Raw genomic sequence first — 26,414 nt, 5'->3', positions numbered from 1 at the left:
GCATTTTACAAAATCTGTCCTCAGGCTCATCACCTTCTTCCGCACTGACCGACCTCTGTAGGGTGGGAATCATTCTTTGGCCGCGAACATCAGGAAGATTTGAACAAACCGCAGAAATCCTCGGCGTCCTGGACAGATGATTGACCATCATGTCCAAAGCCACTGGTGCCATTCGCAGGATGTGCAATTAAGGAAAATAACGGGGGGATAAGGAGTCAGGGCGTTAAGTGCTGGTGGTGTATTAGCGGGAGACACAGGGAGAGACAACGACAGACTTTTAACATTGTTTGTGCATGGAAATAAGCTCTTGCAGCTCCACGCACAGAGTCACACCCAGATTTAGTGCTCAGATGGCTCTTGAAAGTAACTTTTGCAAAAACCGCCTGATGCACTTTAACCAAACCACCCGAAAGTGGCACCAGCCATCGCCTGGGAAATCCCACAAACCTGCCCCCTGGCAGCACCAGAGCCTTTGTAAAAGGCAAATAAAGTTATATTATAAACCCTTAGAAAAATTTAAAGATCACTAAACTTGGGACAAGCGAAAAGAGGAAAATGGTATCGTTTCCAGTCTAAACATTTTTTGGCAGGGCAAGCCGCAGCGTGGAAGCCCAGGGCTGGGTACCTCAGTCTCTGCTCTAGCATCACCCTCCCTGAACCCACGAGGAGGAGCCTGCGAGATGTGAAACTGCTTCGTTTGCTGCTGATTTGCTTTATTTGCAGTTTATACAAATGCCCTCCCGGGGGGCGGGCTGCCCCGCCGCCGGGCCTTGCCTCAGCCCCTCTGCCCCGGGAGGGGCCCGGGGGCCGCCCGGCGGGAGGGACGGCACGGGGGTGCCGGGGCCGGAGCGGGTCACCCTCTGCACCCGCCTTTAGTCACCGCGGGGTGCGGCGGAGCCAGAGCCGGGCGCTGTGAGGCGGGAAGCCCCGGTCGGTCGCACCGGAGGCCCCGGCCGGTCGCTCCGAGGCGGGAGGCCCCGGCCGGTGGTACCGGAGGCCCCGGCCCGGCGCCGCCGCGGCCCGAGCCGCCATCCGGCGGGCAAAGGCTCCCCCCTGCGGCGGCGGGGACGTGCGGCCCTCGGCGGCGCCGGAGGCCTCGCCCGGCCCCCGCTTGCCACAGCGCGCCTCGTCCTCCCCTTCAGAGCCGGGGTGCGCCCTCGCCGCCCCAAGCCTTCACGGCCTCCCGACCCCGAAGTCCCCTCCACGTCCCGCGAGGGAAACTAGGTAAACGCCGCAGGTAACGGGAAGAAAAAGGGTATTTCCAGCCCAAGGCCTTGCCTTAGGCCCAGCCTCACCCCAGGGAGGGCTCCGGGCCGCAGGGCACCCCCAGCTCCAGGCAGCCCCTCGCAGCCCGGCCCGACTGTGAAGGAAAACTTGTGGCGGTGGTTTTGCTTCAGTTTGCCCCGATCTGCAGCCGTCTCCTCCGGGAAAGGCAGGGCAGCAGCCTGCCCTCACGCCCCGCTGCCTCCCTGGACCATCCAAGAAATGCCTCCTGCATTGTGTCTGTAGCCTGCCATGCCAGATCTCGACCTGACCAGCCTCGGTTTGTCGGTTTCTCAGTTTATTATCACCGCTACGATGAAAAACAACTTTAAAATACCCTGGTTATTTGCTTCTTCCTTGCTATGCAGCGAGGCCAGCAGCAAAGGCCTGATGTGCCTGTTCCTTCCTACGGGCACCGGTGTGTGACGGGGACACTTGGGACTTGATTTTGGATGCACCGGGAACACGACCAGGAATTCATTTTAAAATAACCTATGGGCCTTTGAAATTGCTTAGGAAACCGCTTTGATTGGCAAGTCCGAGGAGGTGTACATTACATATTACTGATTACTTTCCCTGGCTTGCAATAGATTACTGATTATTTTTACTTTCTTATGCATCATGCATGTGAATTGCTCAGCAAGACAATGACAGACTGCCTTATGGCAGTCGTGCTGACTATCTTTATGTGACATATCGTTTCATGGCCATCAAACTACCAAAACATCGTCACTCATTCTCAGGACAGGACTGTCAAGCAGAATGACCGCCTGGCTACCCCAGATTTCATGGGAGGGTTTTTTAGATTAATCCATTTCTGTGATCACTCATGTTAAAATATTATATAAGGAATATACATTTGCTGCTATCAGTTGCTTTACCAGTTACAGCGCTTTTTAAATATTAACGTATTGCATGAGCGATTGAGGATACAGAGCAGACACTGCCCAGTGTCTTCCAGGAAAGATGAAACAGATAACTCAAAGGGAAGAGTTAATTCAATGTCGGAGGAGCCAGGGCCACGTTCAGGCAGAGCCGCGCTTTCTGTACGTGTGCAGAGGCGGCTGCACTGCCCTGCCCTGCCCTGCGCTGCCCTGCCCTGCCCTACCCTGCCTGCAGTGTGCAGGACGGCATCTCCTCCCGGGAGGAGGATGCTCACGGTGCGGGTAGCCCCAAGATCTGTGTGGGGCTCTAGTATATCCCAGAGGGTTTTCCAACCTTTGCTCACCACCCGAGAGAGGGAAGTACTGAGGAAAAAACATCCAAACCCAATCATTTTGGCTTTGTTAACTAACCCGTTTGAACTCTCTGCTGGTTTTAATTTCTGCCAATGTCCTAGGTGAAGGGATTAGCAAGGACAGTGACCAAAACATTTCAAGAGCATTTGGCAGAAATATCTGTGTTAAAAAATTACAAATTCCTAAATATTCACTTTGCAGTAGAAAAGCGATGCTGTGCCGAGAGCAGGAGGAACCAGACTTACGCATCTACCTGCTTCAGACAGGAATGGGGAGCTGCTCCTGCCACGCTGTGACACAGGAGGTAGGACCAAGCACACACCCGCGTACTGAAGTAAATGTCCCCCTTTTCTTAAAAGATTGTGTGCAGAAACTAATACAAGAAGTGATTCATTTTAATATATTTACCCAGCAGCTTTAGTCCCCAAACAGTAAAACATTATCCCTCAAAGAGAGATGAAGGAGTAAGCTGAGACTCAGAAGGGAGGCTCTTATCTTTGATTTTACATTGATAAAAATAAGCAAAGCTACAAGCTTATTTTACCAGACTTCTGGCGATGGGCTGCCCATACTTGGGGAACAACCAGGCCTTTCTTCCCCACCTGCAGGAACTGCCCCCAGTCTTCACATCTTGCCTTACTCACGCGCTGTTGCGAGTTTCACCCAACGTCGCTCGGATATCAGGGAAGAAATCAAAGGGTGGGAGAAGGGGCTCTGCCCACCGAAACTCTGGGTGCTCGGCTCGCTGGGAGCGGGTGGGAGAGCCCCCGCCGAGCCTCTCTGCATCACCTCAGGTGCTGCACGGGGCAGCAGTGCCTCGGGAGGGTGGGGTGTGCCTGCTGCCAGCCAGACGTCCCCAAAACGGTGTTTGGAGATATTTGTATGAATTCCCACTGGCGACGTAGGTCAGCTGTGTCCCGCTCCCCTCCTGTTTGCTGTTCACTAACATATGTGTGCCCGGTCCTGCTCGTGCAAATATTAGAGGAAAGTTGCCTTTGGTGCTCGTGTCCACTGTCACTGGCAAACAGTGGTGGACATGATTGCACACCTCTAACTCCTTCCATAGAGCCAGTACTTCTGATACCTTTATTAACGGTTTTAGCCTTTCAGGCAGGAGGCAGAGAAAATAATGCATAGCTGAGGTGAGCTGTCAAGTACCTCAAATATTAAATCATTATTTTGAACAGGCTTCAAACCCCCTACCCCATGAGCTGAGCACATACAGAAGTATATATTTACAAAAATCTGGATCCGTCCACGCATTAATCAGGCTGAGAAGGAAAGGTTGAACTCTCCTCTAATGCATTCATGGAAGGGCAGCTGTCCTCGGCATGCAGAAAGAGCTGCTGCCTCCAGCAAACAGCCAGGGTCTGCCATGCTGGCAGGGCTGGGGACCCCCCCATTCCACAACCACCATGCCAGGAGGGCTGGGGATCCCCACACTCCACAGCCACCCCACCAGCATGGCTACAAATGCTGGTTTTGGGGTACACCCTGCAGATGGAGTGTCAGGAAGAAAAGTGTTGGGGAGCGGGATGGGCAGAGGGCAGCCAGTGGCCGCAGGGGCATGCAGGGGGTTCCTGGGCGAAAGGGGAAGGTCTCCCCTAGCTGCGGGGAAGGTCTCCCCTAGCTGCTGGAAAGGTTGGGGCAGGACTGGCTTTCCCGAGTAGCCCAGGAAGGTGTTGCAGTGGGTGGGAGGGAGAGGTGGGGAGCTAGGTCCACCCTGTCTGCACATTTGCTAAAATTTAGTGTAGAGAAAAAAAAACAACGGTCCTATCAAAATTCACATCCTGGTGTCCTTGTTGCAATGTTGTTTCTTTTCTGAATTTCCTCCTTTAATAATTCTGCAAGTAATTTCTCTTATATTCTGTTGTGTGAAAGACCCTATTTTGGAAGTGATTCTAAGTGATTATTCTGAAATTTTCTTTCTTTGGGCACTTTTGATAATAATTTGAGCTCAAAGTTGCTGAAGTGTCAAAATCCTCTGCAGAAGGTAACTTTGCCCCTCCGGGAAGCTGTGCTGGGCAGGAGGAGGAAAGGCTGCCCCTCACACGGGAGGAACACGGGGCGACTGGATCAGCTGGGAGAGGAGGAAGGGCACCCTCGGAGGGATGCTACCCCAAGATCGTTGGGCTGTGAGGGCACAGGAAAGTTAGGTGCTTCGTATTTCTTTGGCTTTAGTCAGGTATGAAAGGAAAGAATTCAGGAAGCTTAAACCAAATGCTGCTGTAAATCTGTTTGCTCCAGCAGAAACGCGCTGTGTGAGCGTATTGGTGTCTGGGACTGCAGGAGCAAAGTGTATTCGGTGCGTTAATGCCACACTTGGGATTCCTCACCTCTCCTTACTCCCACCGCAGCACATAGGGCCTATTTGTACAGATTTCTGCAGGACGGGCGGTCAGTGAAGCTTCTGGCTCACAGCAGACACTAGTGCAGGTGCGTGCCCTGTCTGAGTCCATGGCTGGAGGTTTCACTTCGGGTACCCCAGCAGACCTAGGCAGCGTTTGTCTACCACTTGGTTTTGTTTTTATCTTCCAAACTTCCTTTCGTGGCTCCAGGTCCAAAAAAAAGGGAATCTCAGGAGCCTGTGGCAGACGTCCGGAAGGTCCCTGTGCCCCACGGGGAGGTGGGGTCCGGGGGTGATCCCACACCGTGGCAGCGGCCCCAAACATCCCAGCGCTTCACCGACAACTTGACAAATTTAGTTTAACTATTTTGATGTAATAATGTAATTAGGTAAAAGGGTTCAGCAGCCGATTGCGTTTCACTGATTTCAACCATCTGCTTCAACATTTGTTCTTATGTGTACCAGATTTCAGAGTGCCTTTGCTCTAATAGTAATTAATGAAACTGTTAATAAGCTACATATATCATATTATGCTGCAATAATTTATCAAAGGATAATGTTATGAGACAAATTATATATAACAATTATAGAAAATGGCTTACATTACTAAATGTTGCACACTGCTAACTAGTTTCTTTACTCTTCTCTTCTTAATGAATTCCCTAATTAATTTAATGCATACTTTATGCATAATTTGAAATTTAAAAACATTGCTGGGTCAGGTTTTAACCATCCTCTTTTACATGCTGTCTGCTTCTACAAGACACATATTAGCAAAACATGACCTCTATGCAAATTACCGAGCCCCGCTGCTGTTTCCATTCCCAATCCCAGCAAAGGCTCTCCGGCGCTCTCCCCTCGCGCGCGGGCACCCCGGCCGCCTCGCTGGCATCCTCGTGCCCCTCACGAGAGCCACAGTGAATCTAGGTCACTGTTCAGAACAAAGAATAAACTTAAAAGGCTATTCTAATCTTTTATTACGTAACCAGCTCCATTTTGGGGAAAGCTGCTCTCCGTCATACTTCGTGCCATCTAAAAATAGAGCTTTGCCGCCATCGTGCACCACAAAGCACCCCGCCCCCAGAATAATGAGGTCAGCTGAAAAATCTGGGAACCTTTCAAAATAGAAGTGAAAACTTTAGTTTCTTTATCTTCAGATTTTTAAGCGTCCAACACACAATTGCCCAGTATCTCCCAGTTCTCTACATCTACAGCTTTGCAGTTTTCCTGCGGAACACAACCGTAAACTTTTCTTTCAAAGCCAAAGCTTCCATTCTCGTCTGACTGTGTGTGGAGACTTCAGGAAAATCCCCGAATACCCTGGCAGTACAGATGAACTGCCAGGGGATTCTAAATTCAGAGTTTGCTAAGTTTATATGGACTGAATTTCCGGGTTCAGAGAAATAAGATATCCCACCGTGGAGGTCACAGTTAGTAGCTCACGGACCGGGCTGGCCACAGAACGCACCATGAAGGTGAAACTCCTCGTGACAGTTCCACAAGAACCAAACTCATTTTGGTTCCATGAGAACCAAAATGAGAACCAGGGGTGGGAATCCTGAATGTTTTTTCATAAACTGCTCTGCAGAAGACGAAGCAAACCAAGCGGTTCCATGACCAGAGGAACGCGGGGTTCTCTGTGCCTGCGTGTGCCCCAGGTTTCCCCGCCAAAGGGGGTGAAGCTCCAGTGAAGCCCATCCTGCAGCTGGGCCCCCCGTCACGGCCCGCCAGCGTGGATTCCCTGATGTCTAGTAGAGCAGCTCAGCATTCTCCTTCTCCCTCCGTGGGGTGCTGAGCTGGGGCTTGCTTTCCTCTACTTCATGTCCTCAAGTCATGTATCTTTCTGTCAAATTCAATTAAAGTTAATTAGCAGAGTCAAAAGCCAGCAGGACCTCAGAGAGGACACACAGACAGAGAGAGAATGAGATTTATCATACCACTCTTACTTAATATAATTAGTATCGTATGGAACTTAATGAACAAATCATTCACCAGTAATTCCCTACTATTCTAGTAGTTTATTAACATATGGTAGGTATGGTGCATTTCAGAAACGAAAACATGATTTCATAGCTGGGAATGTGTACGAAGATGTGATGTGGACTAGATGGGAAGAGCCAGCATGCTCCGGCAGCGGCCACGTTTGAGATGCCTGGGCTGCTGGGAGGGAGGAGGGAAAGGCCTGTCTTGGGGCCTGCTGAGGAGCTCTCACAGCTCCATGAGGGGTCAAGTAGCGCAGTCGCAGCCGAGGCTGGGGTTCTGTGGGCAGGTGTCCTCCCCTGCCTCCTGCCACAGCCACCAGCTGGCCCGGCAGGAGGGTGACAGACCCCACGACATTTTAACCACCTCGCTACAACCAACACCCCGATGCCCGCAGCGCACAGCGGCGTGCCGGACTGCTGACCTGTGAGAGCCCATGCAGATGTTCTCTGTGCTCTCTTCTCCCCTCCTCACTTGTTTTTCTATCAGGATTTCCCAGTTTGTACCTTTTGCTTTCATTAAGGAGCATTTGCCAGATTTCACCTGAACATCACACCAGGTTGCAGAAAGCTTCTGCTTCTGTGCTCAGGAGGGAAGGATTAAAGTTACTGAAAAGTCAGATAAGGAAGATCTGAACTCCTGAGATGTATTTCATTTAAAATAGCTTCTGTTACTGTGGGCAGCCCTCAACGATGGAGCAGCCTGAGCTACCACAGCCGTGAGCAGACGTCACACTGCCAAAACCCCCCCAGCCCCAGACGGGCGCGGGGACATGGCTTCAGACCTGGCACCACGGAGACATCACCCCTCGGGGCTCACAGAACCGAGCAGTCGCACCTCAGCAGCGTGTGTGGCCATTCTCCTGGCAAAATGTGGCCATGTGTGTGGCTGCAATGACAAGAAAGAAAGGTGTCCTGGTCTTCTGGCAGGTTACTACAAGTTCAGTATTTATCTATTCTAGTGTCACCCTTGCTGTATTTGCAGGTTAAATTTTATACACATACACACAAATACATATACCAGTTTCTGAGTAAGATCCTTAATTGTTAAGTCTTTCCTTCTGTTTGCTTTCATGCTTAAATATTTCTTCTTTGCTACTGTCCCCTTCCATGCACAGAGCAGGTTTCTTTGAACAAATGACTTTTTCAACATGATTTGCTGAATGTGGTGCCCGTGTCCGTACCCACGCTGGTTACCCATGCAGAGCACACTGTGGTGCTCTAGGATGGAGGAGCAATTGAGTAATCAAGTAATTAAGATATAGCAGGTCCTCCCTTGTGGCAAGAGGAAGAGCTTGATGGCTTTTTGCGCAACCTGTTTGCACTATTTTCAGCTCTTTTCAGCCAAAAGGGCCCTTGTCCTCTGCACAGTGGGGTCAGCCACACGTGTCTAATCTTGCCCTCCGTGGATCACTGTATTGGCTTTGACTCTGCACCATCCCTTATGCTCCAGAAAAGAAATACAATCTATCAAGCCAGCCAGGCTTTAGCAAGAGATCATTCCTTCACGACTTCTTTTTGGGCAATTTTTTTTTTTACATTAGTAGATTTTATACGGAAACCCAGAGTGACTTATTATAATGTTACCTCATCTTCTGGGAGGCTTCTGGCTGGAAAAAATGTTGAGTTTTCATCTTCAAGTCAGCTTGCTTCCATGCGTTTCCATCCAACACTTCAGATTATTTTAATGATGGAGTAGCCTTGATTAAATTAATTTCTCCCTACAAAAGCAGCTGTCTTGTGTCAAGGAATCTGTTCAGCTATCTGGAACATTTATTCTTGCCAGGGAGGAGAGCCAAAGCGCAGAGTTAGCAGCAGGAATGCCTGACCATACCAAAACAGCCACGACTTTGTCATCACTCGTAAGCGCGAGGCCAAAGCTTAGAGGAAGGTCTCGGGTCTCTCTCCCGGCCCGGCGCAGGGCTGGGCCTTGCTGGCCACGTGCCCAGATTTAGGAAGAGGCTGGCAGCCCTGGGGCGTGCTGGCCCAGTCCAGCATTGGGGACCCCAGCCCTGCCAGGACAGCACGGGAACCGCGGGGAAGAAACCCAAATTAAAATGAAAAACCAGCACCAGCGCAGTCAATGAACCCACAGTCCGTGGTTTATCTTAAACTTTTATTTCTAAACCGACCCACAGTCCGTGGTTTATCTTAAACTTTTATTTCTAAACCAAACGTATTATTTCCTTTAAGTTTCATCTTAACTCCCAGCTTCCTTACTCTCCAACAGCTACTCATTTTTTTCCCCTACTAACAGTCCTTTTGCGATCTTACCCTTCACTCTTACTGAAAGTCCTGAGGCGTGCACCATCCACGCACGCAAATCCTGCTGAAATCAAAACTGCCTGCCATGTCCGAGGGGAGTTTGCTTCACAAAGAAAGGCCTTGGAAAAACCACAGAACTGCCATTTCTTTTGTTTTCGATCTTGTAATACCACCATAGGCTGGACTTTGAAATGATTTTTCTTTTAAAGTTTGAATATGAACATCATTTTTTTCCACTCCTTTCTTTTCAATATTCATATGCACTGCAGTGGGTTGGAGCCCGTTCTTTAAAAAAATCTGCTTTGTGATTTGGGATAACATCCATTGCTTTTAAATTTATTAATGCCAGAGTTTAAGAGAGAGCTGCAAACTACTGACCTTACATTTACTGTACTAGTGTACAGTACTACCCTTACATTTACATGTACTACTGACTACATTTTCTAGTAGCCAGGGTTAATAGTTGTGCCAGTAGCTACAGTTGGGGATAATGATGAGGTTTGGAAGCTTGGTCGAACAAGACTTTGAAGCGATAGGAAGTTCATCAGGGATAGACTTTGATCTCCAAACCCTAGAAAATAAGCAGAACGTCCTGGAGCATCAAGACAATATCTGGGGTTGTGCTCAGGATGAGTTAATTGACAGCCTGGCAAAGGGACTAATTGGTTAATTAACTTGGCAATGAAACAAAGTTTTGAGTGTCCCAACAGTGAACTACCTTCATTATAATACTAAAAAACACACCCACAGGTCAGAAAGGCCCCTGCCCAGGCCAAGACCCTTCCCCTGAGCACGCGTAGGGGTAGAAGCATTGTGTAAGCCTGTTACCGGTGTATGTCACTCACTGACCAATCAGTAGCTAATAGGCGTGTTTGGAAAAGCACTAACCTCGGATTTTTGTGTATAAAATAAGCACAAAAACCTGCTGTTGGGGTGCTTGATTTGTGGAAAAGTCCCCCGAGCACCCAGGCCTGGATAAATCCAGTATCTGTCCTGAGCGTGGTAAGATCGGGGTGTTGCACGCTGGCACGAAGCCGCTTTTCGGAGAGCAGTGGCACGGGGCAGCGAGTCTCCAGGCGGGCAGCAGGATGGTGCCGGCTGGTGCCATGGCCTCTGCTCCAAGGCTCCTGGCAGCCGTGGGGTGACAGAGCCCCCCACGAGCCCTGGCTTGGCTCAGTGGGTGCAATCCAGTCATGGGGATCCTGTGCGACTGTCCCAGCATGCCGAGCTCGCCGCGACCGACCCCCTTCACCCTGCATCTCCCCAGTACCCTCCAAGATACCCAAATACCCTCCCAAATACCCTAATACCATCCCAAATACATCTCCCACATACCAAAATACCCTCCCAGATACCCAAGTACATCACCCAAATACCCTCCCAAATGCCCAAATACATCTGCTAAATACCCACTTACCTCCCAAATGCCCAAATACCCTCCCAGATATGCAAATACCCTCCCAAATGCGCAGACACCCTCCCAAACGCCCTCTCTGCAGCGCAGCTTCTGCTGACGAACCCGTGCACAGACCGGCCACCCCGACACCGGGGGACACCGGGGGTCACCGCACCCCGCCGTCACCCCACGACGGCAGCCCTACGGACCCGGCCGGGCGCAGTGCGGGGGTTCCTCGGACTCCCCGCCGAGCCCCCCGGGCCGGGGCCGTGCAGGCAGCCCAGCCCCCCCGCCACGTCTCAGCCTGCGAGCCCGGGCAGCGGCGGCGGGGGGAGTTCGCGTTGTCCCGGCTCCGTTTCTAACCCAGTTTTGTCCCGCCGGGGGGCCGCAGCGCTTCGCCTGCCGCCCTCCCCGCCAGCCCGTCCCGCCGCGGCTCCCGCGCCCCGTCACTGAGGTGGGGGTGTGAGAAACACCCGCGTCCTCGGCCGATACACTTCCCCGCGGGCTCCTGCCACGTCAAACACTTCCACCCGCGCTGCCGCCGCCCTGGGCAACGACCCCGCAACCCCCCGCCCCGAAAGGAGCCGCTGTGCGCCCGGTTCCTGCCGGCACGGCCCCTCGGGGTTTGCCCTGGGGTGGGGTGGGGCGAGAGGAGCCCCGGCCCCGGCCCGCCCCCCTCGCTCCGGTGCCGCCGGGCAGGGCCGAGCGGCGGCGGGGCCGGTCCCTCCGCCCGCCCCGGGGATGAGCGGACTGCGGCGGTTGTTCCGCGGCAGCGGGCGGGCGCTGGCGTTCGTCTTCGCCGCCTCGGTCGCCTGGCTGCTCCTCGACATGGCCGCGCTCCGCCTCTCCCTCGGCGAGCCCGGCGGGCGGCTGCTGACGGGGGCGGCGGGGCGCGGGCAGGAGCGGGCAGGGCTGTGGCGCGGCCCCCGGGCACCGCCGGGCAGCCCCCGGCCCCCCCCCGCCCGACCCCGCCGTCGGGACCTCCCCCCGCCGCCGAGCCCTCCGCCGCCCCCCCCCGGGGGGGTCCCCGCCGCTCCCCCGGGGGCTCAAACGGCCCCGCCGAGGGCGGTTGTCACTTTCTGGGGGGGCGCGGGGGCCACGGAGGCGGCGGGCGGGCCCCCGTCGAGGGCAGCGGGGGAGCTTGTCACGGGCCCCCCTGGAAACGGAGCGGGGCCGCGGGAGGCATCGTCCTCCCGGGCAGACCCCCGGCTGCACCCCAGCGACCCCCCTGCCCCCGGGGTGGGGGTGACGGCGGCGGAGGGACCCGGACACGTCGCTAACGGGAGTCGGCAGCGACCTGCCAGCCTGGCAGCGCGGGCAGCAGGGCTGGGAGCCCTGCCTGGACCGGAGGAATCCACCGTGGGACGGCAAGAAACTTCCTCCGAGAATCACTTGGTCCTCACGAGCAAAGAGGGGGCGAAGCCCGTCAGCCCAGCAGCCCCCCACCTCGGGGCCCACTTCGCCGGGAGCTTCGCGAAGCGCCAAGGAAAGCGCCAAGAGCGGCAGCTCACTAAGGAAAACGGTGCCCACGCCGTCCCCGGGGCTGCAGGGCTGGAGGGCCCCAGGGGGACGACTCGAGGAGCAGCCCCCGGGGGGGCAGTGGCGGCTGGCAGGGACAGGCAGGAGCAGGCAGCGGGCAGCAGCCCCGGAACGCACAGGGTCTTGTCGGTGGATGCAACGCTTGCCCCAAGAGACCCCCAAGCTCCCGGCCAGTTTGGGCACCCTGTGGCCGTCCCTGATGATAAACAAGAAGAAGCAAAAAGTAGATGGAAAGAAGGAAACTTTAATGTCTACCTCAGCGATTTGATCCCTGTAGACCGAGCCGTAGCGGACACCAGGCCTGCCGGGTAAGATCTGCTTGCCTTGTACAAAATACCTGCGCCACGGCCCTGGGGACCTGCTCGGTGGCTCCCGGGGAGGGCGGCTGGGCGGTGCTCACTTTCCCAGCTTAGAGCAGCTTGTTACTAAACCTAAAACTGGGCAAACTTTGCAGACTGTCTTACCCTGCTAAGCCCTGCTGTCCAGAGAGCTCGGGGCACAGCAGGCGGGCAGTGAGGCTTGGGCCTCTTTGTGCCTTAAAACCTGGTTTAGCAAGCGCAGTGCTGAGCGCTGTTTGCTTTCGGTATTTGTGCATTCGGTTCCTGGGGTGTCCCACACCCCGACGCTTTGTCTTGGCAGCAGAAGCGCCCCCCTGCCCGGGGGTGCTCTCCCACCTGCAAGCTGCCACTGCCCTTCCCTCAAGGCAGAGGCACCCCACGGCCTCCCCTGCCCGAAGGGTCCGAGGGGGCTCTGAAAGCCTCCACAGGAGATGAGGCCATGTTCTGACGTGACTGAACGAGCACACGCACCAGCCTGCAGCCGGGGTGGGCCGGGGAAGCCCCCCAGGAGTGATCCTTCATGCTTCAGAGCACTGCGGTCACTGCCCGCTCCGGGGACCTAGACCCGTGGGCATGTGCCCACGGCGCTGTTGGTGCTCGCCTGTGAGCCAAGGTGAGGCCCTGCGCGGACAGAGTGGGGCAGGGAAGGAAGGACACAGCCAGGGTGCCAGGGGCAGAGGATGCCAGCTACAGAAGCCACCGGCACACGGAAAAAGAGCCACAGCAGCTCAAAACGGAGCACCATGGTTTGGTCTTTGACAGCAAAACCCTGGAGCAGAAACCACCTCCCGGGAGCGCCTGTAAGTGCAGGCTGCCTCCGGTGAATCCTGCTCCTGCCCAGGAGGTTACGGCATTGCTGTGTCACCGGCAACACCTTGGCCAAACAGGGGTGTGTCCCTGCCAGTGCTGCCCGGGGCTGTGTGCTGCCGCGCTGGGGCATGGGGACCTCCCCTGGGCACCCCGGCGCTGGAGGAGCCTGTGCGGGCTCTGCCCTCGGCCTCGGCACGGCAGAGATCGAGCCGTCAGGGCCAGCTCATGGCAACGGCTGACAGCCACCCTCGGTGGTCAAACGGCACGTTACTTCTTTGCTGGATCGTTCCAGTCTCTCCCAGTTTAGACCCCAGTTTCTCTCTTGATCCTTGCTGGAGTGCTGGACTAGACCGCTGAAATTTGGCCAACAAGAGACTTGTTCTGTGACAGCCTTCAGTCTCCCTGTCTGGGTGCAATGCCGGCTGCTTCACGAGCTTTACTCACTGTGCTGGTGCCCACCCAGCCCCGTGCCGAGGCAGAATGCGTGCAGGAGGAGTTCCACCAAGGCGGGACCCCTTGGGTGAAGGCTGGGGGTGGCCCGGGCTCTGCAGGGGCCTGGACCCCGTTTCAGCCCAACACTGCGGCACCAGAGCGAAGGTCCCTGTGGGCCTCTGACCTCCCCCCAGGCTGCCACCGTAGTTTCTCTGGGACATCAACTTACCCAGGTTTAGACAGGGACCCACATTTCCTGGCCTGGCACAAAAAAATGTCGCATGCTGCGTGGCACGGTATGGCCTGGGTGAGTCAGCAGCCGTGCCGGCAGCCGTGGGGAGGGACCCGGCTGCGGGAGGCGGGGGCCGGGCACCCCTGCGGCTGGGTGCAGCGCCAGGCTGCTCCCGAGCTCGGAACCCAGAGCTGCTTCAGCAACTGAAACACCTGCACTTTGCTGACTTCCAGGGCGATGGCAACAGAAATGGAGCCCAAACTCACACAGGACATTGTGAAATATCTTTAACTGGGGGTCAACAATAACAAAGCCACCGCTCTCTGCCTAGAAACAGTACTTTTTTAGGCAAGAAGGCAGAAGACGTTCCTCAGTTCGAGGTTTCCCGTCAGCCTCGCGCGGATGCTTTCCAGCTGCCCGGGGTACATGCAGGCCTTGGCCAACAGCCTGTTTGCTGCTAACGAAGGGGTAAAGAGAGAATTCCTCGCAGCAGGTAGTGCCTGGCTGCATGCAGCCGCCACGGCTGGGGTCTCAGCCGCGTTTCCTCAGCTGCCCTCACATCCCTCTCGCCGTGCAGTGGAAGCCATTGTGCTCGGCAGCTGTCTCCTGCCTCATCCACGGCCTCTGTCCCTCCTCCCTCCGTGAGCTGCTTCTTGGGTTTGCTGTAGGAGCAACTACAATTCATCTCTTTTCTCCTAGTTTAGCTGTCCCTCGTCCTGTCTCCTTTTTGCCAGCAAGCCAGGCTAAGCCCCCACACTGCAGAGAGGCCCCATTCCCACAGGCCAACACCCCCGTGGTTTCCAACCAAACCCCATCAAGCAGTGATCCCCGCCTGGCTGAGCCAGGCCTGGCTGCTGCCAGGGTGAACCAGGCTGTGGAAGGAGATGAAAAGACACATCCCAAGGATTGCAACAGAGAGTAACTCAGGAGAGGTTATTTGCACTTGCCCAGAGCACTTCTGATTAGCTGCAAAGCCCTGAAATACTCTGAATTTTCTTCAAAACACCACATGGTCTGAGCTGTGCAGTGCCCTGGCGTTGGCATCTGAGCCAGCACCAGCTGAACCTGAGGGCCCGTGCATTGAGGCAAAGAAAAAGAAGTCAATTTTCTGTACGCTTCCATATACCTGTCCCTGTTTTTTCTCTGTTGTTGGCAGCAGAGTGAACAGTGGTTGTGATTCATCACTGAGAAATTAATTTTCTGTGTCCACAGATAGGCCGGCGCCTGTCCTGCCTGCGGGAGGTCTTCTCTGGAAGGACAAGAGAGAAAAAAGCAGCTATCAGACTTAGTGACAAGAGAGAGAAAGCAGGTCCTGGCAGTTCGTGGGTATCCTGGGATAGAGCAGGCAGCGTGGGGGAGAGGAGCGCTCTGCCAGGCGTTCTGTAGGCCTGGAGATCCACTCAGAGATAGCAGAGCTGAGGGAGCCCCGCTCCCCAAGGCAGGCGGCTGAGCGCTGCTTGAATTGCAAATGGGAGATGAGAAAAGCTGCTTGTCGACCTTTTGTTCAAACACTGAAGACACAGGCCTGACCCAGCCGTTGCATTTTTGGCTGTCACAGAATAAAATGACAAAGCCATAAACACGGGAGAAAGTTTATCACTGCTGGGATCCGCCAGCGTGTTCTGCTGGCTGTTTGAAACAGTGTGGGCTCGGGGCACGGCTGGCCGGGCCGTGGCTTCGGGGGGAAGACATGGGTGCTGAGGGCCTGAGATATGGGGTACTGAGGGAGCGGACCCGCCAGCACTGTTGTACCAGAAATTCGGATGTTTGAATGTTTTCCTGTCCTCCACGGTTCCCTGGGTGAGGTGCAGGAGTCGGACTGGGCGACTCTTCCTTGCTGTCAGAATGTTCAACAGGTCGCTGTGCTGAGCTCATGGAAATAAATGGCCATTTCCCTGCATTTTGAATGTAATACCAGTTCTTTTCTTCTGACGAGGCTGCCTCACGCAGCCCGTGATCCCAAGCGCTGTGGGTGCTCGGAGCATCGCAGGACCCTGCAGGAGTCCATGAGACCAGTGGTGCAGAGCTGGGATCAGCCTGGCTCCGGGGGCCCTTCCACTGTTTCCTCACGGAGAGGAGAGATAATAACCTGGGATGAAATGAGGTGCCATCTGGAAAGGGGGGAGCACGGGGCTGCCCATGAGACAGGCCCCCGCTTGCCCCTCTGCTCCCTCTCCTGACAAAATCCCATTGTGGAGCTTTGCCTCTGTATTTCCCATTTGGCCTTTCCCCCCTCCCTGCACGTTTTCCCAGGAAACACCAAGCTGGGACATTTTCAGGAGTGCAACCGACCTGTGTTGCTGTTGCAGGTGCTCCGAGCAGCGGGTTCATGACGACCTCCCGACCACCACCATCATCATGTGCTTTGTGGATGAAGTGTGGTCCACCCTCCTCCGCTCCGTCCACAGCGTCCTCAGCAGATCTCCTCCGCATCTGATCCAAGAGGTCATTTTGGTGGACGACTTCAGCACTAAAGGTAGGTGAAGCTTCTTCTACCTTTATGAAACTAATATAACTTGAGGCCAAAATAGGATTTGTACTCTGTAATTCAATTCTGAATAGTAGACTGAAATCACGTTTTCTCCTTCGGATGGGTCGGAGCACGTCCCTGCGCTGTTATCTTTCTGGATGAGGGGGCTCAGAGGCCAGATGGGCGTTGGCGGGTGGCTGTGGGGGAATCGAGCTGCAGCTCTTGCCTGATACCCTGCCAGCCTTTATCGCTGGCATCCCAGCTCGCTCGCTGGAACTGCTGCTGTGTTTGCAGTGGTGTGTTGCTGGGTTTACACCCCTGCACTGCCTTGCACAGCTGCCGGCGGCAGCGGGGGAACCGCACGCGCTTCCCAGCCTGCTCAGAAAACGGGGCAGTTGCAGTAAAAGCAGCAGTGAGCCGGGCAGCTGCGCCTGCACAGCGGCTTTGGGTGCGTACTCCGGCATTTCAGATGATACCGGACCTCTGCTTTGTAACGCTTTGGCTCTCTGCTGACTTCAGCCCTTAAAAATTTAAGAATGACGTAATTTTCCAACTGCTGGTTCTTCAGGGAAAGTGCTGTCTCAGACGAACTTCAGAGCTCATGCCACGCTTGCAAAGAGCCCACAGTGCAACAAGAGTAGGTGCAAAAAAGAGGAAAACCACTCAGTTTGCTCATTTATAAAATAATCATTAAAACACACTCATACCATTTCCCCTCCAAAGCATTTTTTAAAATTTCCTCTTTACTTTCTCCCCATGGCTTCCTTTTGTGTCTGCTCATTAGCCAGGGAGCATCTGAAACACTGGGTTTGCAACCGAAACCTTGCGAGTGCAGATGGGTTCTGGGGAGCTGTGCTCGGCGCTGCTGTGACCCAGGGAGCAGCAGCAGTAACCTACAGCAAACCTGTCTGCAAATGTTCCACCTTTGGAGCCTGTCAAAGGTTTTACCTGGCTTTTGAAATGCAAACAGTGATATTCTGGAGAAAACCAAAGAGAATCTGTGAAGCCCCTGGGTGGGGGAGGTCGGGGGTCCTCCCTGCAGACCGAATGATGTCAGTGGGTGTGTGTCTCCAAACGAAGCGTTTGGCAGCACCGTGGAAACGGCCCGGCAACAGGGCAGCCCCCACCCGAGTGCCCTGGACCACCTTTCTCACCCCCGCTCTTTCCTGAGAGTTTGCCACCAGCTACCTCCGCAGCCACGGGAAACCTTGACAAAAGCAACCTGAAAAGTAGAGACGGGCCGCAGCAAACCCTCCTGCAGTTTAAACCTGGGCTGAGTCTTTAAATGTGGTGATTAATATTGAGAAATTTGTAGAGCACAAAAAAAATATTTTCTTAGGCAAAGGAAAACAATTCACAGCCAGATTTTAATTGCAATTATAGTGCAATGAAGAAAAAAAATTCATTTTGGAGTCTTTGAATAATCATTCGATACCTGGTTTGGATCATGAACTACCCAAGTGAAGCCACTGGGGTTTTGCTCATGGCAAAAAAAGCCAAAAAACCTTGGCTTGGCAAAAAAACCTCAAAGCCCTGCACTTGCTGCTCTCCGCTTTCCACGTCTCCTGTGTGCAGCGATCGCCCAGCACCAGGTACGGCTCCCCCTTTGCTGCGTCTGCGGGGTTTGTGCCGATGCCGAGTGGCTGCCCGCTGTGCCAGGAGCAGGGGCTGATGCCCCCACCCACAGCCCCTCCATCGGCGGGACAGAGCCAGGGCAGGTGGGCAGCCTGTGGCGAGCCCCCGGCACCAAACCCCCACCCGTCACAGGTGTGAAGTGGGTAAGTCAACCTCAGCCTCTCCTTCCCCTTCTCTGCAGAGTACCTCAAGGAGAAGCTGGACAAATACATGTCGCGCTTCCCGAAAGTGAAGATCCTCCACCTGAAGGAGAGGCATGGGCTGATACGGGCCAGGCTGGCGGGAGCACAGATTGCCAAAGGTAGGACAAAAGCCATTTTACAGCCCTGCCTGGCCCTCCCGCAGAGGTGCCAATGAGCTGTCTCCAGCATGGAGCTTTAGTCCCCTCCCAGTCAGCTCAGGGCACCTTTCTGGTGTGTAAAGCACAAGGCTCTGACGTGGGGATGGGGTACGGCTTCCCTCAGCGCAGCCCTAGCCAGCGGCCGTTGGGATCTCCAGCCATGCCGCCCCGCTTCGCTCCGCAGGCTGCGGGCTACAGCCAGGAGGCTGTGGGGAGCCAGGGAGGGTGGTGGCACCGTCAGCAGTGCCCTGAGCCCGTGGGGAGGCCAGCCGGCGAGGGAGGGCAGCGGTGCCCAAGGCCTGATGCCGCCCCGGCCTCTGCCTCAGGCGCCGTCCTGACGTTCCTGGACTCGCACGTGGAGTGCAACGTGGGCTGGCTGGAGCCGCTGCTGGAGAGGGTCCGCCTGAGCCGGGCCAAGGTCGCCTGCCCCGTCATTGAGGTCATCAGCGACAAGGACATGAGGTGAGGTGGCTCGTGCCCCTGGGAAACCCCAAATCCATGCCTGTGGCTTGAGCAAAACCTCTTACTAGGACCACCAACATGTTAATTACAAGAAGACACAGGTCCAGACCCCCTAACTGGCCCTCGGCAGCATTTCACGAGGGATACATAACATTGCTGTACACCAGGAATCAACATTAGCTGTGGATGTGGCCCCTTCATTTGTCACTCACACCTTTTCCCTTTTTCTTGACTTTTAGTACATGCAGAGGATTCCTGATGAAATTTGTTTAAATCTTGTTTTGATTATGTACAGATATTCATCTTCACTCATTAAGGGTGACATTTCAATCAGGAATGTGACTCAGAATTAGTCATCCCAATCTTTTCCCTGTTTAGTTACATGACCGTGGACAACTTTCAGCGTGGGATTTTCACTTGGCCGATGAATTTTGGATGGAGGCAGATTCCACAAGAGGTCATTGAGAAAAATAAAATCAAGGAAACGGATATAATAAGGTAAAAAAAGCAAAGGTGAGACCTCTGTGAACCAAACTGTTAATGATTTCGGAACAAAGGCTCCTTCCAGGCCACGTGTTCCTTTGGTTGTAAGGACAACAGAGGCGGTGGTTGGTGTGGGCATCACCAGCCATGGGCAAAGCTGAGCGAGCCCTTCTCAGCCCTTGCGGTACTGCTGGCATTTAGCCAGTGCCACCAGGGCTGGGGGGATGTACCACTGCCTGTTCCCCTTCCGTGCCCCATTACGGCTTTCAGGCTGGGTAAAACCACCCAAATACCGTCTGTTTTAACGTTGCATCTGCCAGCCTGCAGCAGAGCAACGAATCGGGCGGTCCGTGTGGTCTCTGTAGGTGCAGGCTCAGGCACCCTCCCCAAGCATTTCGTAGCCCGCAGCTTCTCAGTGGTTCCCTCGTCGAAGCAAGGGGAAAGGGACGGGTGCTTCCGACCAGCTGACATGCTGCGGGGTTTCTCTGTTCCCAGGTGCCCCGTCATGGCAGGTGGCCTATTTTCCATTGATAAGAAGTACTTTTTTGAGCTGGGAACGTACGACCCAGGACTGGATGTTTGGGGAGGTGAAAATATGGAGATTTCATTCAAGGTACGCACTCTCGGCAGCCCGTCCCTCATGCCTGCATCCCTGCCAGCCTGGCTGGGGCGATGGGGCTCAGCCGGGGGCTCCCCATCCCTCCTGGAAGTCCGCTTGCTTCTCTTCTGGCTTGCACAAAGCCAACACCCAACATTTGCCCATGTTTCTATCAAAGCAACCTTTGTTTCTCAGGTCTGGATGTGTGGGGGAGAGATCGAGATTGTTCCATGCTCCAGAGTCGGGCACATTTTCAGGAACGACAATCCTTATTCCTTCCCGAAAGATCGGGTGAGAACGGTGGAGAGGAACTTGGCCCGTGTTGCGGAGGTCTGGCTGGACGAGTACAAGGAGTTATTCTACGGCCACGCTTACCACTTAGTCTTGAAAAACTTGGATGTCGGCGACCTGACTCAACAAATCCAACTGCGAAAGAAGCTTCGGTGCAAAAGTTTCCGGTGGTACCTGGAGAACGTCTACCCGGACCTGGAGGCTCCCCTGGTTAAAGCCAGCGGGCTGGTACGTAGCCAAACGACCTTCATTGATTTCAAAACGTGAAAACATGTTTTTGGGGCAGCCAGACACTCGGTATCATCCCGGTGCACTGTCTCGGAGTTGCTTTCCCTGGCATTTGGTAACATTTCTGCGGATTTAACGTGTCACAGTGGTCTGGATCCCCCGGTGTTTTTATAAAGAAATAGGGCACGATTCCAGGAGATTATTTCCCGGTAAAGAGCCAGCTCAGTGCTGACGGTGCCGGCACAGCAGTCCTGGCCGGGGGGTGCCCCGGGCGGGGGTTCCAGCACCCTCCCCACCTGCCCAGCGATTTGCCCACGCCAGGAGGGAGAAATTCCCTTTCGGGGGAGATTAGCGGTGCCCGGGCAGCGCAGGCAGGGCGCAGGGCCCAGGGACGGGCAGGGTTTGTACCGGTGCTCTACTGCCAGCAGAGCGCAGCAGAAACCCGCTTTTCCCCCGCGCTGCCTGCAGCCGGGCAGGGCAGGGCAGCAGCCACCAAAAAGTCCCGTTTTGGGTTAAATCCTCCGTCCTGCCCCCGCAAGCCCCTTGCTGGCCAGGTGGGGAGCGTAGCCGGGTCGGGCTCTGTTTCTCCTCCACCGCCGGGGAGCTCCTGGTGTGCCCTGGCACTGGGTCCTACTTGTGCCGCAGCTCCACGGGACTTCAGTGTCACCTCACAAACATTAAAAGATGAATTAAACAAGAATAAAACGTGGGTTCTGAATTTGGCCCAGCAGAACATCATCTGCTGCTTTGAACATTCAGAAACCAAATATTTGGCCGAGAAAAGATAGAACATTGATTGCATGCTAGTTATGATTGCAATAGCAAAAGTAAAATACCTGGTTTGTCAGAAAAATTACAGCAATGCCAGGAATGAAAATGAAAGGGTTTGCTGCCTTCCCCACCCATCCCCATCTCCCAGTGCCATGGCAGGAGCGGCACTTGCTGAGAGGAGGTGGCCGGGAGCCGGTGACCGCAGGGCTGGCATGGCCGGGGGGGCGAGAACGAGACCTGCCCATCCCCTGGGTCCTTACCGAGGCGCACGGCCTCCAGCCACCACGCCGGCCCTCCTGGGAGCCAGCAAAAACCACAGCGACCATTGGGCCGCGTTTCAGGCTTGTCTGTGGGCCAGGGCCATAACGTGCAGGTTGCCTGTCACAGGGATCCCTCGGGATCGAGCCAGGCTCTCTGCCCGCTCCAGCCGGCGCGTTACTTTTCTGATTGAGTCGTGAAGGTGTGGGGGGGGCAGCTCTGCGGAGAGCGCGGGGAGGGACGCCGTGCTTCCTCTGGGTGACCTCTGGACGCTCGTGGAAAAGCTGTAGGAGACGGGTGGCTTGGGGCACTTCCACGGATTCTGAGCAGTGGATCCACTGGGATTCATTCATCCGTCCCGGTATGAGCGAAGGCTGTCTGCTGGGGCTGAAAGCCTGCCTCCCTGCATTGCCTCCCAGAAAGCACCGAATTAGGCCAAAGGCTTCCGTGAAACATGGGCTTAAGTGACCTTTTCTAAAAAGAGTTAGCAGCAATAGTCTTGAAGACATCAAAAAATGGGACATTTCTTGAGAAACAGTCACTTTTTCAGCCTTTTTGTTTCAATCAGAGCAATAAATCTTAACATCAAATTCAGTGCAAAGCAGTTAGACCATATGGAGAGACCTCTCTTTCACCTGAACCAAAACCTCAACTTTCCACGGGTGTTTGTGACAATTTTCAAGATGTTGCCTTGCTTTGGCCTGATTCAGGCCACCTGAACCATGCTTTTATCTTCATTCTCAAAATTTAGTAGGGCAGAAAATCTGTTTTGCATCTAGCTCTGCAAATTCCAGCTGTGCCGAACGCTATCCAGAGTTACTTGAGAACTGTTTTCTGAATAGCCTGTTTATTCACCGGGATTCACGCATGAGTTCTTCAGAAATTTTGGAAGAGAAAGAATGACATTGCAAGGAATTGGCGACGTGACCTTGAATGTGGCTGGAAATTATTAGTTTCCAGTTTCTCTCAGTAGAAAAACATTTGTAGTGGACCAGATGGGGATTTACACCATGACACAGCGGTGGGCAGTGTGGGTGTCCTGTGAGTCCACCAGCCTTGCCCCGCGCTTGGGAATTTATGTCTAAACTTGTGTTTTGGTGCTATTTTCTAGCTCGTTAACGTAGCCACAGCAAGATGTATCACTGTGGAAAACACCACCCTGGCTTTTGAGACGTGTGATGTTAACAATGAGGTAAGGGTACCCTGCATCCCAACTAGGTAATACTGGTTTTAGTGCGGGGCACAGATTCCCTGTACCCCCCCGTGCTGCCGCGGCCCCCGGGAGCCGACGCAGTCCCTCCCTCCACGGGACGTGGACAGAGCACTCCCGGGAGCAGCAAGGGGCAGGAATTGTCTCTGTTTGCAAAGCCTGTAGCCAAGCAACAACCCCAGAACCAGCAAATCGAGCTGGATTCAGGAAGTTTGATAAAGCCATGAGCCTGCACGTGATGAAAATGAAGAGAAATGTTTAAATACAAGCCTGGGTCGCTAGAGCCACTGTAGACAGCCTTTCCCTTCCGTTACAGGCAGAGTTTCTGAGGCAGGTCCCCGCTAATTGCTCATGGCAGGCACAGGCCGGCACGTGGATGGGGGTCTGCCATAGACGGGGGTTCACCCGTTTGCACCCCGGAGCCGGGGTGCGGTTGGGGGAGGTGGCGGGGCAGAGGAACCTGCAGCCACTGGGTTTGGGGTCTGGGCTGCCACAAGTTGCTCCCAGAGCCTGCACCAGGGCTGTCCTCAGCCAGTCAGAGAGGGACCCGGGGGGGGGGTTGATTGCCAGCTGGCTGAACAGGAGCTAGCAGTGTGCCCAGGTGGCCAAGAAGGCCAATGGCATCCTGGCTTGTATCAGCAATAGCATGGCCAGCAGGGACAGGGAAGGGATCTTCCCCTGTACTTGGCACTGGTGAGGCCACACCTCGATGACTGGGTTCAGTTTTGGGCCCCTCACTCCAAAAAGGCCATTGAATGACTCGAGCGTGTCCAGAGAAGGGCAACGGAGCTGGTGCAGGGTCTGGAGCACAGGTCTGATGGGGAGCGGCTGAGGGAACTGGGGGGGTTTAGTCTGGAGAAGAGGAGGCTGAGGGGAGACCTCATGGCCCTCTACAACTCCCTGACAGGAGGGTGCAGAGAGGGGGGATGAGTCTCTTGAGCCAAGGAACCAGCGCCAGGACAAGAGGGAATGGCCTCAAGCTGTGCCAGGGCAGGGTCAGACTGGCTCTTAGGAAGTATTTCTTTGCAGAAGGGGTTGTTGGGTGTTGGAATGGGCTGCCCAGGGCAGGGGGGGAGTCCCCATCCCTGGAGGGGTTGAAGAGTCGGGTTGACCCAGCGCTGAGGGATCTGGTGGAGTTGAGAATGGTCAGTGTGAGGTTCATGGTTGGACTGGAGGATCTTCAAGGGCTTTTCCAACCGAGATGATTCTGTGATTCTGTGATTTTTAGCTCTGCAAATCTGTAGGAAAGGTCTTGCCATGGATCACAGCTTTCCTCATGCCCCAGCCCCGGGTGAGGGCAGGAGGCAGTTGAGGAGATCCGCTGCCGGGAGCCATCCCCAGCAGCCAGCCCGGCCGATGGAAGGCGAGCGGGCTCACCACTCTCCCCACTCTCTCCCCACAGCACCAGAAGTTCAACTACACCTGGCTGAGGCTGGTCCAGCATGGAGAGCTCTGCATCGCCCCGGCCGGCACTGCCAGAGTGCTGGGCCTCCACCGCTGTCGGGGTGGGAGCCGCGGGCTGGCCTGGCTGCACGGGTCGCTGGCCGCCTTCCAGCCGGAGCTGGTGAGTGAAGCCCACGATGCCGGTGAGCGTGCCGGTGGGGCCCTGGTACCGTACCCCGACCCCCAGGACCCGGCTTTGCCAAAGCCACGTTGGCAGCCGAAGCACCGCGTGGGTCCCCGGGGGGAGGGACGCACACCCCACCCATGGGCTGCCTCGGCCCGACGCCGTCGATAGCACTTAGATGGAGATGACTTGATATTGATTGGCATTCAGCTCGCAGCGGTTTTTAAAAGGAAGCGTTTAGAAAAAGAATGGGTACTTACATTTATTACTCTTGCAAAAAGCAAGAACGTCGCGACTGTGTCTCTGTCAGCCTGATGTAAGTAGTTGTGCAAAATGCTGTGAAATGGGATACTTTATATTTAAGAAAGAAATACTCTTCATTTAAGAAAGAAAATATGTAGCTAAGTTACACACTCATCTTATTGACAAGCTCCCATTCCTCTTTAGTCTGAAAAAATAAAACTTTGAAAGGCAGAACGCCACAGCTCCAGGGCTCAGAAAGGCCAGAATGTTTGTGAGAGATACATGAAAACTGCCCCCGCTTGGGAGCCCGGACAGCACCATCAGTGCACGGGCAGTTTTTGTCACCTGCTCTGGCCGGAGCTTGCCCCGAGGTGTGAGCTGGAGGGGTTTGGTGTCCCGCCAGCACAGATGCTCTGGCCTCGGTCAGCGGGTTGTGTCGGCCTTTGCTGGTGCCAGCGACAGGAACGGTGAAGAGCAGCTCGATGGCTGGTGAGTGCTGACCGAAGGAGCTGCGATGCTTTACCTTCTGGTGTCAGCGTCACTGTATCGTGTTAGGGATGCGAAGTGCGTTTACTACATGCACAAAGATCCAGCTCTTGCCCAGACAATGTTCTGCATGTCATTTCAGGAGTGTTTAATCCAGGTATTAACCAACCGATCACGAGAAACGCTGCAGTGCTTGGCGGGGACATGGAAAGGGCCCCAACCTTTGGCGGCACTTGCAGCATCCCCTCGCTGGCCACGTGGCTTACACAGATAAAGCCAAGCAGATGTGAAAAGCAGAAGGGTGGAGCTCACTCTTCATTCTTTCATAATCTACCTTACTGGCCCAGCGTTTGAACTTCAGTGCTGAATTACCTAACGTCCTTTACAGCGCAGTACATGGGCTTTGAGTTAATCAGCCAAGAAACTCCAAAATAGGAGGGTTTTTTTTTTCTCCTGCTGTACGTTTCCGTGTATAGCAAGTACCATCTGGAGTGACTGCCTTTGCATGGTAATCACCGCTCGGACAGGGGGAACTAATCTTCCCATTTCCAGTGAGCAAAAAGCCACAGAGCACAGAAGGTGTGGTAGGATCTTGGGTCAGCAACAGGCACAGGCTTTGGGGTACACCCAAAAGTCCCTGTAAGTCAGCAAAAAGATCTTACGTGTTAGGGAAATGCAAAAAAAGGGGCACACCGTAAAGAATCAAGCTTCCTCAATGGAAAACCAGAGCTGCTGCTGCACGGTTCCTAAAACCTCAGCCTACCTAAAGCCCTCTCTCTTTCCCTGCAGACCGACCACATCGTCTGGGAGCACCTCCCGCAGCCGGTGTGCTTGGAAGTGGATCCCTCTCACAACGCCCTGAGGGTAAATGCCTGTGACTCTGCAAATCCTTATCAGAAGTGGCAGTTTGGCAATTACTATGCAGACTGAAGGGAGCACAGTTGAACCAGAAATGCTGTGTTTTCATCTTGTGAATCCAGCAAGGACATCTGTGCGACTTGTGACAGCAATTACAAAACTGGAAGTTCATTTCCAAATGATAATTGAAATCCGTAATTTAAACCAGCATATTGAGAGACCAGAATACCAAGAGCAGCACATCTGGTTTAGCGATGTCTGAAGCAGATAGGCGTGCTGTTCCCTCACTGCAGGAGACTGGCAAAAGCTCAAATAATTTTCTGTATTATTAAATGGAAATATTTTCTGAAGTCCCCCATCCTACTGTAAGCAAACTTTAATCGGTTCCCCCCAGACAACAGCATAAGCTACAGAAGTACTTCCAAGGCTCTGTAGCCTGTAAACAGCAAATGAGGCTGCTTATTCTTCCGCAGAAAATGGAAGTTTATTGACCAACGCATTAAAAAAAAATCCATCCAACATGCCCATGCTGGGTCTGGCCACAGAATCCCGCCCTGTGGGACCCGTTGCCTCTGACAGATGAGTATCAGGGTCCGTTAGGAATCGATTGTTTATTGAAAAAGCCTTCTTTTAATAATGGGAGGCAAATGTGGGTCGATAAACCACCCAGCAGAC

General features: G+C 54.4%; 1 protein-coding gene across 1 annotated transcript; it reads left to right on the top strand.

The window, feature by feature from the left end:
• Positions 1-11,229: 11,229 nt before the first annotated feature.
• Positions 11,230-26,037, top strand: GALNT5 (polypeptide N-acetylgalactosaminyltransferase 5). The gene is made up of 10 exons (XM_074828218.1): positions 11,230-12,335; positions 16,149-16,315; positions 18,126-18,245; positions 18,611-18,746; positions 19,125-19,244; positions 19,725-19,842; positions 20,023-20,346; positions 22,487-22,567; positions 23,988-24,149; positions 25,671-26,037. The coding sequence occupies exons 1-10, from the start codon at positions 11,230-11,232 to the stop codon at positions 25,809-25,811; spliced, it is 2,475 nt and encodes an 824-aa protein (XP_074684319.1). The 3' UTR covers positions 25,812-26,037.
• The last annotated feature ends 377 nt before the right edge of the window (positions 26,038-26,414 follow it).

Source organism: Strix aluco, chromosome 6 (assembly GCF_031877795.1).
Source record: "Strix aluco isolate bStrAlu1 chromosome 6, bStrAlu1.hap1, whole genome shotgun sequence".
Lineage (NCBI taxonomy): Eukaryota > Metazoa > Chordata > Aves > Strigiformes > Strigidae > Strix > Strix aluco.
This window is presented reverse-complemented; position numbering and strand designations above follow the sequence as displayed.

Bases quoted from the DNA above. Each gene is read 5' to 3' on its own strand.
- GALNT5 (XM_074828218.1), top strand. From the start codon at position 11,230: ATGAGCGGACTGCGGCGGTTGTTCCGCGGCAGCGGGCGGGCGCTGGCG. The intron at 16,316-18,125 runs GTAGGTGAAGCT...CCTTCTCTGCAG, and splicing joins GGACGACTTCAGCACTAAAG to AGTACCTCAAGGAGAAGCTG. The intron at 18,747-19,124 runs GTGAGGTGGCTC...TTCCCTGTTTAG, and splicing joins ATCAGCGACAAGGACATGAG to TTACATGACCGTGGACAACT.